General features: G+C 48.5%; 1 protein-coding gene across 1 annotated transcript; it reads right to left on the minus strand.

The window, feature by feature from the left end:
• Positions 1-2,889: 2,889 nt before the first annotated feature.
• LOC130097321 (gastrula zinc finger protein XlCGF7.1-like) lies at positions 2,890-4,446 on the minus strand. Its single transcript, XM_056264121.1, has 2 exons — positions 4,009-4,446; positions 2,890-3,733 (listed from the first exon to the last, which is right to left on the minus strand). The coding sequence occupies exons 1-2, from the start codon at positions 4,091-4,093 to the stop codon at positions 2,964-2,966; spliced, it is 855 nt and encodes a 284-aa protein (XP_056120096.1). The 5' UTR covers positions 4,094-4,446; the 3' UTR covers positions 2,890-2,963.
• Between the last annotated feature and the right edge of the window lie 8,376 nt (positions 4,447-12,822).

Genomic DNA, 12,822 nt, shown 5'->3' on the forward strand with positions numbered 1-12,822 from the left:
AATCAAATGTTGATATGTAGTGAATACGTGCATCACAACCTTGAATTAACCATAATTTAATATTATTACCATAAGATGAAATGTTAATAAATTAAGTGTATCAGCAATCATAATTCAAAGAAGAACATTTCTTAGAATTATATGTCACCTAGGTGACGACGAGGATCACTCAGTCGCTTTGTGTAGTTTCAGTATGAAACAGCGCGGGGGCGCGCCTGTGCTTATGATTTTCCGATGGTAAAAACAAATTATGTGTTGTTGTATTACTTATGAATATATTGTTAACATTTTACAAAAGTCAAACTCAAATACGGGGTTCTTGATCAGCGAATGTGTGCAAATGTGCATTTTGTCCGTCATTAAAACGGCGCCGGCGGCATCACATTAAGTTACATTTTCATCAACGGGTTAAGTTTGTTGTAGCTATATAGGCGCTCAGTTTTTCCTGTTGTAAAATACATTTGGCCAAAATCGGATTTTATAAAAGATGAAATGCTAGTGTATGCACAGGCTATTTCTATGTATTGGCTATGACTAGATGGAGAATTCTAGCCTAGACCGCTCTCTCTCAGGTCCCACATGTCTCAGTCAGACATCAAATAAATAAAATATGAGCTTTTATAGACAAAGTGTTTAGTACTTATTCAAACAACAAGATCTTTATTTACCCTTGCAAAACTTCGTTCAGCTGCTGTCTGCTGTGCGGCCGCTGCGGAGCTTCAGTTCATTCAGTCACGATAGAGGGGGCAGAGTTCTCAGGCTTACTGACAGTTTGAGGATCGAACAAGATTTACACAAGCTCTTTTTTCTTTCATTGGCTAAATATTTTTTAAAACAGACAGACAGACGTAATGGGTGAACAATAGCAATATCATTGATTTATTGAAGAAGAAAAAAAACACCACCACCACCAAAAAAAAGGGCACTTCGAGTGTAAGAGCAAAAAGGGCATGTGCTCTGCACAGGTTGAGCCCTACCTGTGCACGTGCTTGTATGTGCATATATGCTGTATATATGCAGCATATATGTGCATATAAACTGCATATAGGTTTCATATGCGCATATACCCTCATATATGTTCTTTCCATGTGGGAAGGCATGATCAAATACTGGTTTAATATCGGCCAAACAAAATTTAATTCAAATATCAACTTAATCTTTAATATTTGGTCACTTCTGTACGATAGAAATGCAACAGTTGCTGTAATTTCTTAAACAAGAACATGTGCACGTCAAAACATATCAAACTCAGTTCAATGGTTAAATTTCATTTTGAAATTCAGAAAGATATTTATGTATTCTCCTGTGTTGGCGTAGATCTACAAATGAGTTGCGCTCACTGATCTATATAGAATGACTGGATAGCTCATGACGTCATAAACAGTGAAGCCACCGCGCCGCCATATTGTGATTCCCTAGTGAGCTCACGCGTTCTATTGAATCAATAGGAAATTGTATGATTTGACTAAGAAAACATTGCATAACGAGACACCGTCTTTAAATCTAAAGTCTCCCTGAACAGTCTTACAACGCAAACATCCTAAGCATTTAAATGGGTATTTGTTTAAAGTCGGAAATTATTCCTGCTTATTAAATATTAAGTATATGTGTAATTGTGTACTTAAAATATAGCTCTTTCTAATTGTGTTTTACAGATAGATCAGTAGTCTGTTCAAGTATTTGATTAGTTAGCAAGAACATGTCCAGGAAATGCATAATACAAATTGTATGGGTTAATGTATACCTGTTTCACCTCTTATTTACCCCTTATTTACACTGCACACGTCTTGCAGAGATCGTTTGTGCTGCAGGCGCTGAATTAAAGTGACAGCGCATGGTTCGTGGTCAAACTGAACACGGATTGACATGAAAATATTAAATGAACGCATTTAATTAAATTTATAAGAAGTAATGCATTGAATAATATGTATTTATTGGGTTTAAACTTGAATAAGTCTGTGAAAGAATGTAGGAAAGAACATAGCAGGCTATACATTTTTTTTTAAACAACACGGAAATAGCGACAATTGTGCATATAAATTACTATATATGGGCTTAAAGTACAACCTGTGAGCAGTTTTTCAAGATCCTTTTGTGATCTTCATTTTACACTTGTTGATGCACAGCGGGTCATCTTAAAAGTGCCGTTGGAGCTACCGATCTCCGTATAACGGCCGTTGGAGCCCTCTGCTGGTAGGGAATCGTAAGATGGCCGCTCGAACACTTCCGGTGGCTTCACTGCTTGGTGGCAGTTTAGAACGTCATGAGCTATCCAGTCATTATATAGATCAGTGGTTGCGCTACGAATCTTGTGAATCGGCGCACACTGCGTGCAGAAAGAACGTTATAAGCCACACACTCACCGCATGCAGAGATGGAGTTTGAGAAACCCGAGAAGCTGTCACGCATATAAATGATCACAGTGCAATTAAACACGCGTCAGAGGTTTTGCGTTCCAGCAAATGCAGACACTGAGAATGTGTGGAGCAGCGTTTACTGTGAACGGAGCTGAGGTACTTTTAACACAATCTGTACACATGTAAATAATTAAAGGTTCGTGCTTCTCTGTGGGGGAAAAGAACGCATATCTTTTAACTGATTTGCAGCCTTTGTGATTTCATGACAGCACTATGCTATATCATGATTGTAAATGGTTTTAAATAGATCGCGTAGCCTCAGAAAACGGTGTAATAATAATGCGGTTCGTGGATTGTCTGTGGATGCGCCACTTCCGGTATTTTGCCGGTTACTTGACAATGATAAATTGTAATCGAGGATTTTTTAGAATCGAGTACTCGACTTTAATCGAGGAATCGTTACAGCCTTAATCAAAATAATTTTCCACAATATTCTTGTTCTCCAACATATAGCCTAAACACAAATCTTGTGGCATTCACAGCAACACTAGTTTATTAGTTAACTAACTACACATTTACTTTATGTGAATCTAACAAAACATTTGCTCACTGTGACACAGAACAATGCTTTCTAATATGAGTCACTAGATTACTTGATTGGGTGAAACTCTTCCCACACTGAGTACAGTAGTACGGCTTCTCTCCAGTATGAACTCGCTCGTGTGATTTCAGGTTTCCAGAATGAACGAAACTCTTGTCACAATATGAGCACTTGTAAGGTTTTTCTCCAGTATGAGTTCTTTGGTGCTGTTTCAGATTCACAGATGCAGTAAAGCTCTTCCCACAGTCAAAGCACATATAATCTCTCACTCCATTATGTGTTTTCTGGTGCTGTTTAAAACTGTCCAGACGTGAAAAACTCTTTCCACAGAGAGAACACACATAAGGCTTCTCATCTGAATGAACTTTCAGGTGTTGTTTTAGATCTGATGATGAAATAAAATCTTTACCACACTGATCACAGTTAAATGGCTTTTCTCCAGAGTGAATGCGCAGATGAACACTGAGAGTTGATGCTTGAGAAAAACTCTTTCCACACTGAGTGCATGTATACGGTTTCTCTCCAGTGTGAATTCTCATGTGTCTGTAAAGGTCTCCTTTATGTGAGAAACTCTTTCCACACTGAGTGCATGTATACGGTTTCTCTCCAGTGTGAATTCTCGTGTGTCTGTTAAGGTGTCCTTTCTGTGAGAAACTCTTTCCACACTGAGTGCAGGTGTGCGTCTTTTTGGCTTTTCTTCTTTGAATTGTAAAGTTACGATGTTCCTCCTCCACTTCATTCAGTTCTTGTCTTTGCTCTTTCACTCTCACCTGGTCTAGAATACACAGAAATACAGTTAGAATCAGTTCAAGTGAACCCTTATTTAATAGCAGAAAGCATCAGATATCAGATATTTCACTTTTTGTTTTGTCATTAAATTTTTAATATAGTAAAAATATGTCACATAGGTTATAATTTTTAACAATAACAAGGTTATGATAATTTGGATGCATTTCTCTATCATCCATATTCTGCTTATTATCGTCCATATGCTAGATAATTCACAACTACCAAAGCATCAACAATGAAGAATCAAGAATGGACACCAACCTATTTGTTCCTCAGTATCTTCATGTTTTATTCTGGATGGTTCTGGATCACTCATGTCTTCAATCTCCTCTTTAATAAACTCCATCTTTAACAGTCACACAGATTTCAGCTGCTACTCCTGGAGTTTGTCCTTCTCTTGTAGGATGATGGGAATATTCCCAGTATTTATTGGTGAATTGTTGTGGGAGGGGCTTCACTGCAGGTGTGAACTGTGATCACTGTGTTTTTATCCAATCTGCATTTAAAAAGTACAGGGCCATCATGTTAAACTGAGCAGCTGAAAAACCTCTGTCTCCAAAAGTTCCCTGTTTTCAGCTCATTCATTATGGTGATGTCTGAGATCTTCTGTAAATTGGCACATTAAATCGTTTTATTGGTGTCAACAGGCTGAAACAAACTACAGCATCATCACCTTTAACTTCAGTTCTTGTCTTTGCATTTTCACTTTCATCGGGTCTGAAACATTAAAACATAAGTTGTTAGAATGAGTTCTGGAGGATAAATGTGAATTTTCAAGTGAACCCTGATTTAATAACAGAAAACAAGTGAGATCTGTTTATCAAATACTATCAGATCCTCTTGTTAATAGTAAAAATGTGAATGACAACTGCTGTAAGATTACGATCTAAGGGCATTTATGTCATTTATTCCTAGATTATTTGATTATTTTTCACAGCTCTTTTGATTGGTCTCTAACTATATATATATATATATATGAAGGTGACTGACCTAATTTAGGGTCGATAATTATTTTTATTTTTTCTCACTGGATAACTGCTTTGCAAAACCTGCTTGAATAAGACATATTCATGTAATTTACTTAACCAATGTTAACTATATTATTTCCTGATTGTACAATAATCATTTGCTGTAGTTAGAAAATAATAAAATCTATAAAATGTTAAACATACTGAAAAATAGACATTAAAAATAGAGTTGGTTATTTTCTTGATTTTAAGATGGCATAAAATGCCATTAAACTGCTCTAAACGTTTTTGGTTCCCTTTCGTTGTCACTCCGAGTTCCGTCGGATGACGACGAATGGGGGTTTCGCTTAGAAGCCAATCAACTTCAAATACTTCAAAACGAGCCAATGGCAAAGAAATGCCATGGGTCTGCGGAATTTGCATAGCGTAACTCCGCCTCACCTCGTGAGTATATAAGGAGAACGCTGGCAGCAGACCGGCATGTTTTCGCTTTGGAGCCAAGTTAATCCTTCGTTCCACAAGCCATTCCTGAAATTGTCAGTTCTTCAAACGAGCAAGATTCTCTGGTGTTGGTGTGACGGCGATCTTCGGCGAGCGCGCACTTCCTGCTTATCTGTCTGTGGTTCGACAGCGAGTGTGTTCTCCCCGAGCGCTTCAACACAATCAGGTTTCTTTTTCTCACAAAAGAGCTTGCACGTGGCACGTCTTTTTAAAGATGCCTCGCCCGTGCACTTCTGGTTGCGGTAGGCTGGTTGACGACTCTGATGGGCACGGGTGCTGCATAGTGTGTTTGGGCATTGATCACGCTAGAGCAGCACTCGTGGATGACTCATGTTCTCTCTGTGGGAACATGACCATCGCAGCATTACGGTCAAGACTCGGTGATCTCGCAAGAGTGAGGGTCCCCTCATCCACACCCCGATCTACTGACTCTAGAAATAGAGCTAGTACTTCGGCTGGTGGCCAGGGTGATCTGAGGGTGACGGTTTGGAACCAAGCGCCGACTATCAGTCCGTGCCCAGCCGCACCCTCTCCAATGCTGCAACCCGTGAGTGTTCAGGGGATTCCGGCGAGATCATCTTCGGGTGTCCCGCGGGTTTCCTTTGGCGCTCCAGAGGAAGATGCCATGTCTATTGCAGCATCACAAGGTGGGTCTGAGTCTGCTGGAAGTGAAGACTCATCACAGCTGCCGCCTTCGGGTGTGACTACAGTTGTGCCAGAGTCAGATCCAGAGATGACGGCCATGCTGTCTCGAGCCGCCGCGAGCATCGGGTTAGAGTGGAACCCTCCGCCCTGCCCCGAGCGCTCGCGGCTGGATGATTGGTATTTGGGTCAGGCTGCGGATCCCCGTCCCCGTCAGGCCCCGATACCTTTCTTCCCGGACGTGCATGATGAAATCTCGAAGTCCTGGAAGACTCCCATGTCTTCCCGCGACCGCTCGATGATTTCATCCGCCTTTCCTCCCCTCGATGAGGCCGCTGCCCGTGGGTACACTGGGCTTCCCCCGGTCGAACGCTCTGTTGCGATGCAACTGTGTCCTCAGAGCGCTTCGTCTCGTGGTGAGCCAAAGCACCCATCCAAAGCCTGTAGGTACTCGTCTACGTTAGTGGCGAAGTCCTACAGAGCTGCGGGACAGGCAGCCACCTCTTTGCATGCCATGGCCATTCTGCAGGTCTACCAGGCCCAGATGCTCAGGGACATGCACGAGGGTAGGACAGACCCAGGGCTCTTCAATGAGCTGCGCGCCGCCACCGACCTTGCTCTCCGAGCGACGAAGGTGACCGCACGCTCCCTGGGTTTGGTGATGTCCACAGCCGTGGTCCAGGAGAGACATCTATGGCTCAATCTTGCCGATATGAAGGATGCCGAGCGGTCCCGGCTGCTCGACACCCCCATATCGCAAGATGGCCTTTTCGGCGGTGCAGTCGAGGACTTTGCCCAACAGTTCTCGACTGCTCAGAAACAGACTGAGGCGATCAAGCACATTCTGCCCCGACGGCCCGCTGCTGCCTCCACCCAGCCGACCGGGCAGAATACTCAGTCTGTTCGCCGCCGAGGGCGCCCTCCTGCGACTCCCGCCCCTCCCGCCCGGCCCAAGCAGCAGCCTCCACCCGGGCCCGGTCGCGGAGGAAGTCGCAAGAAGGCGCCCCAGCCCTCTCCAGCCCCGCCCCCCGCTAAACGCCGGGCCAAGCGGCGCTCCTGAGACGGGCTGCTCAGGGATGACGTGTTTTTCTCAGGAGATGGTTGCAGGACCACTCCTTCCCCCGGTGGAGGGCCGGGGGAGAATCTTTTGTTCTCCACTCCCCGCTGCTCACCCACGGGTGGGCAGTACCCTAATGTGGTTAAAGAAGAAATAACACGTTCATCCCTGAGCACACAGAGTTCTTGGACGACACGGTGCGCCGCCCCCGGGCCGTGCACCCCTCGTCCTCCTCTGTCCCAGAGCCGGATGACAGTGCGCGCCGTCCCCGGACCGTGCCGCTCTCATCCTCCTCTGTCGCCAGACCCCTGGCAGAGCAGACCCCCGTGGAACGTTCGTCCTTCCCTGGTCTGCTCTGTCAGGACGCGGTCTATGACTGTACCCCCACACCGGGCCGCTATGCCGTCCACGTCTGGGTCAGTCATACCGCCTCGCTGCCCCACCGACGGGAAGTCTGTGGTTCGCATGACCCCGCTGGTTCAGTCCTTGGGAGCTTGGCTAGAGCTTCCCAACCTGTCCCGCTGGGTCGCACGAACGATCAGGCTCGGCTACGCGATTCAGTTCGCGCGGTCTCCTCCCCGCTTCAGGGGAGTCCGCTCCACTATGGTCGGTGGCAATGCCCCTATCATGAGAGCGGAGGTTGCTACCCTGCTGGCGAAGGGTGCGATCGAGACTGTCCCTCCAGCCGAAATGAGGTCCGGGTTTTACAGCCCCTACTTCATTGTCCCGAAGAAAACCGGTGGGTTACGGCCAATCCTGGACCTGCGCGTATTGAACCGCTCCCTTCACAGGCTGCCGTTCAAGATGCTCACCGCCAAACGCGTTTTCGAATGTGTGCGGCACCAGGATTGGTTTGCAGCGATCGACCTGAAGGACGCCTACTTTCATGTCTCCATTCTCCCTCGACACAGACCGTTCCTACGGTTTGCTTTCGAGGGACAGGCATATCAGTACGCAGTTCTCCCATTCGGGCTAGCCCTGTCTCCTCGCGTCTTCACGAAGGTCGTCGAGGCAGCCCTTGTTCCCCTCCGGGAACACGGGGTTCGCATTCTGAACTATCTCGACGACTGGCTGATTCTAGCTCACTCTCGAGATCAGCTTTGCGAACACAGGGATTTGGTACTCCGCCATGTAGCCCGTTTGGGCCTTCGGGTCAACTGGGAGAAGAGCAAACTTTGCCCCGCGCAGAGGATCTCTTTTCTCGGTATGGAGATCGACTCGGTCGCCATGTCCGCGCAGCTTACGAGCGAGCGCGCGCAGTCACTGCTGACTTGCCTGAGACAGTTCGAGGGCAAGAGTGCGGTTCCACTGAAACTTTTTCAGAGGCTCCTGGGGCATATGGCATCTGCAGCCGCGGCAACGCCGCTCGGATTGCTTCATATGAGACCGCTTCAGCTTTGGCTTCGCGACCGAGTCCCGAGGTGGGCATGGCAACACGGCACCCTCCGAGTACCAGTTACTCCGACCTGCCGTCAGACCTTCACCCCGTGGGGGAACCTCAGCTTTCTACGGGCAGGAGTGCCTCTGGAACGAGCTTCCCGGCATGTTGTTGTAACGACAGATGCCTCCACCACGGGCTGGGGTGCCATGTGCAATGGACGTGCTGCCGCGGGCTCCTGGACAGGACCCCACCGCTTATGGCACATCAATTGCCTCGAGTTGCTGGCTGTACAGCTCGCCCTGCGCCGCTTCCGAGCCGTGCTCTCGGGCCAGCATGTACTAGTCCGATCAGACAATACCGCGACCGTAGCGTACATCAACCGCCAAGGTGGTCTGCGCTCCCGCCGTATGTCACAACTCGCCCGCCACCTCCTCTTATGGAGTCAGAAGCATCTGAGGTCGCTTCGAGCCATTTTCATCCCTGGAGCCCTGAACTGTGCAGCCGACGAGCTGTCACGGCTTCAGCCCCTCCCCGGAGATTGGCGACTCCATCCCCAGACGGTTCAGCTGATTTGGGACCAGTTCGGGGACGCACAGATGGATCTGTTTGCCTCTCACGACTCGACCCATTGCGCCCAGTATTATTCCCTGACCGAGGGCACGCTCGGCACGGATGCTCTGGCACACAGCTGGCCGCGGGGCCGCAAATATGCGTTTCCCCCAGTGAGCCTTCTTGCGCAACTCCTGCGCAAGGTCAGGGAGGACGAGGAGCAGGTCACTCTGGTCGCGCCGTACTGGCCCACCCGGACCTGGTTCTCCGAACTTGTACTCCTCGCGACAGCACCTCCTTGGCCCATACCTCTGAGGAAGGACCTACTTTCTCAGGGACGGGGCACCCTATGGCACCCTCGTCCCGATCTTTGGAACCTCCACGTATGGCTCCTGGACGGGACGAGGCAGGTTTGAGTACCCTGCCACCAGCGGTGGCGGCTACCATCACTTCCGCTAGAGCGTCGTCCACGAGACACCTCTATGCGTTGAAGTGGAACCTCTTCGTCAACTGGTGCTCTTCTCACCGAGAAGACCCCCGGAGATGTTCGATCAACGTCGTGCTTTCCTTCCTTCAAGAGGGGTTGGAGCGAAGGCTGTCTCCCTCCACCCTCAAGGTCTATGTCGCCGCTATTGCCGCACAGCATGATCTTATAGAAGGTAAGTCGGTGGGGAAGCATGACCTGATCGTCAGGTTCCTGAGAGGAGCGAGGAGACTGAATCCTCCTCGCTCTCCTCTCGTTCCCTCTTGGGACCTCGCAGTGGTCTTATCCGCCCTGCGTAGTGCTCCCTTTGAGCCTTTACAGTCAGTCGAGCTTAACTTCCTGTCAATGAAGACGGCGCTTCTGACTGCATTGGCCTCCATCAAGAGGGTAGGGGACCTGCACGCATTCTCCGTTGACGAAGCGTGCCTGGAATTCGGGCCGGCTTACTCTCACGTGATCCTGAGACCCCGGCCTGGATATGTGCCCAAGGTTCCTACCACTCCCTTCCGGGACCAGGTGGTGAACCTGCAAGCGCTGCCCCCGGAGGAGGCAGACCCAGCCTTGGCACTGCTCTGTCCAGTACGTGCTCTCCGCATCTATGTAGACAGAACGCAGTGTTTCAGGACCTCAGACCAGCTCTTTGTCTGCTATGGTGGGAAGCTGAAGGGAAAGGCTCTCTCCAAGCAAAGGTTGTCTCACTGGATAGTGGACGCCATTGCTTTGGCATACCAGCAGCAAGGTCGACCGTGCCCCCTTGGTGTGACTGCCCACTCCACCCGGAGTGTGGCATCCTCTTGGGCTCTAGCGCATGGCGCCTCGCTAACAGACATCTGCAGAGCTGCAGGCTGGGCGACACCTAACACATTCGCCAGATTCTACAATCTCCGAGTGGAGCCAGTGTCCTCTCATGTACTCGCTTCAACCAGCTAGTACCGGACCCGCTCAGGTGTCTTCGCTTGCTCGCCACTCCACTCCACGGACTGGATACGTGCGATATTCTCCTCAGGTGAGCTTCTCCGAAAGCCCTGAGTTCCTCCAGCACTCCTGACGTCGGCGCCAGTGTCTCTTGCCTGCGCGTCGGCTAGGTGCCTCCCGTGTGCATGGTACCTCCCGGAGCTACCCCCACATGTGTATTCCCACTGTAAGCCTCTCTGAGCATGTGTCTTTCCCTTGGCAAGCCACCTTGCCACCCCTGGGGTTGAAATATTCCACCTGCGGCTGGATACCCCAGTGATTCCCCATATGCATCCCTCGGGTCATATGTGTATTTCTAAGTCCCCCCCTCTGGGTTGGCAGTAATTGCATACTTCCCTAAGACCTGGGATATGCTCCCCAGTGTACCTTGGTATTCCTGTGTTAAATAGGAGTCCTTCGTCCGTGCTAGTCTCACGACAGGGATCTCAGATTTACGCAGGGCACTGGAAGACAGCCGAGAAGTGGCGTGATTAGACTGGTATCCCCATTCGTCGTCATCCGACGGAACTCGGAGTGACAACGAAAGGGAACGTCTCGGTTACGGATGTAACCCTCGTTCCCTGAGTAGGGAACGGAGACGTTCCGTCTTCCTGCCACTTCCGCTGTACCGCGGGGATCGCCTGAACTCAGGTTGGCTCCTCAGCGAAGAAACATGCCGGTTTGCTGCCAGCGTTCTCCTTATATACTCACGAGGTGAGGCGGAGTTACGCTATGCAAATTCCGCAGACCCATGGCATTTCTTTGCCATTGGCTCGTTTTGAAGTATTTGAAGTTGATTGGCTTCTAAGCGAAACCCCCATTCGTCGTCATCCGACGGAACGTCTCCGTTCCCTACTCAGGGAACGAGGGTTACATCCGTAACCGAGACGTTTTTTTTGCAAAATAATCTATTGCTTAATGTACATCATCTTTATTTTGTTGTGCACGACAGAAGGAAAATATATATTTTTGTTTATGAATAATATTTTGAGTTCGTTCATGACGTTCGTGAGTGACGTCATTTGTAATGGACCGCGTGCGCGCTGAGTTAGAACAGCCCGTGACTGGAGAGTAGTAACTAATTACAGTTCAGTCCAGCAGGGGTGTCTCATGCCTGTATAATGTCAGACGGTTGGGCGGTTTAATCACTCTGGCTGGATAACGTCTGAATGTTGAGTTTGCCATGGTTTATCTGAGACTCTACTGATGTGTCACTGTTAACATCTTGTTCCCTTGTTGGTGCACTCTAAACAATGCTGGGTTGTTTCAACCCAAATTTTCACATCCACAGTATAAGATACTGGACCACTTTGAGCCGTCACCGCATCTGATGCCCCTCTTCCTCTGTAATCACAGCATCATCGACTCCAAACTGTCTGGGCTTCGAACGGCCAGCTCTGCGGAGGATCTGGGAAATCTATGAGAGGCGCATGGCAGCTGTCACACTGGGTTTCAAGGCATCCAAACGTGTGCGCAGTTGTCGTCCCAAAAACAACAAGGAAGGGGACTCTCTTGTCGTCGGATGTGGTGTGTTGCGGTACGTCAGCAAGAATGTTTCCAGCCGTCTCTGAAGAGTAGAAAACGTCTTCAGTGCTTGTTTAAGCGACTGAATATACTTTTCAGCCTGCCCATTGGTTGCTGGATGATATGGGGCGGATATGGGATATGTTTTAACACAAGCGTGCCGCACAAGCCCAGAAAAGTGAAGCCAAAGCGTCTCGATCGCCCCCCGGTGACTGGTCCTAGTATAGGCCATAAACCCGCCTCCCTGTGTTATTCAATGGGACGTGAGACCAACTAAACAAATAAATTACACTTCTAATATGTTTTCCGAAAGTAGTTTCTGTCATTTGCTGTCGTTTTTATCACGCGGATGTAAGTTCAAGTGTCTGTTTTTAAAATAAGTTTATTTTTAGTTAGTTACGTGATGCTATAAAAACGGTGGCGTGACGTCATGATTGACAGGTTCTCTGAGCGAAGTAGTCACTGAAGCACCAACGGACTTCAGGATCTTAGGAGGACTGAGGAGATTGTATTTACTTTATTTTAACAAGCCTGCAATCAACAGACATCAAAACTGGAGCAGAACAGAGATACGGAGCAGACATAGGCCACTTAAAAAAAAAGTTCAAAGTGCATGCGGCGAGAGTGAGGGCGGGACGTTGATTTCGCGGCTTTACTTTTTGTTCACTACTGCGCAGGTCTGGTCCCGAAATCACAACTGCGCAGACTCAGGTCCAGAGATCACTACTGCGCAGGTCTGGTCCTGAAATCACAACTGAGCAGACTCAGGTCCAGAGATCACTACTGCGCAGGTCTGGTCCCGAAATCACAACTGAGCAGACTCAGGTCCAGAGATCACTACTGCGCAGGTCTGGTCCCGAAATCACAACTGAGCAGACTCAGGTCCAGAGATCACTACTGCGCAGGTCTGGTCCCGAAATCACAACTGAGCAGACTCAGGTCCAGAGATCACTACTGCGCAGGTCTGGTCCCGAAATCACAACTGAGCAGACTCAGGTCCAGAGATCACTACTGC

Source organism: Rhinichthys klamathensis, unplaced genomic scaffold (genome assembly GCF_029890125.1).
Source record: "Rhinichthys klamathensis goyatoka isolate OS25496 unplaced genomic scaffold, OSU_Roscu_1.1 h1tg000216l_1, whole genome shotgun sequence".
Taxonomy (NCBI): Eukaryota; Metazoa; Chordata; class Actinopteri; order Cypriniformes; family Leuciscidae; genus Rhinichthys; species Rhinichthys klamathensis.

Coding starts and splice junctions, on each gene's coding strand:
- LOC130097321 (XM_056264121.1), bottom strand. CDS start 4,093: ATGGAGTTTATTAAAGAGGAGATTGAAGACATGAGTGATCCAGAACCA. Junction 3,734..4,008: donor AGATACTGAGGAACAAATAG/GTTGGTGTCCAT, acceptor TGTGTATTCTAG/ACCAGGTGAGAGTGAAAGAG.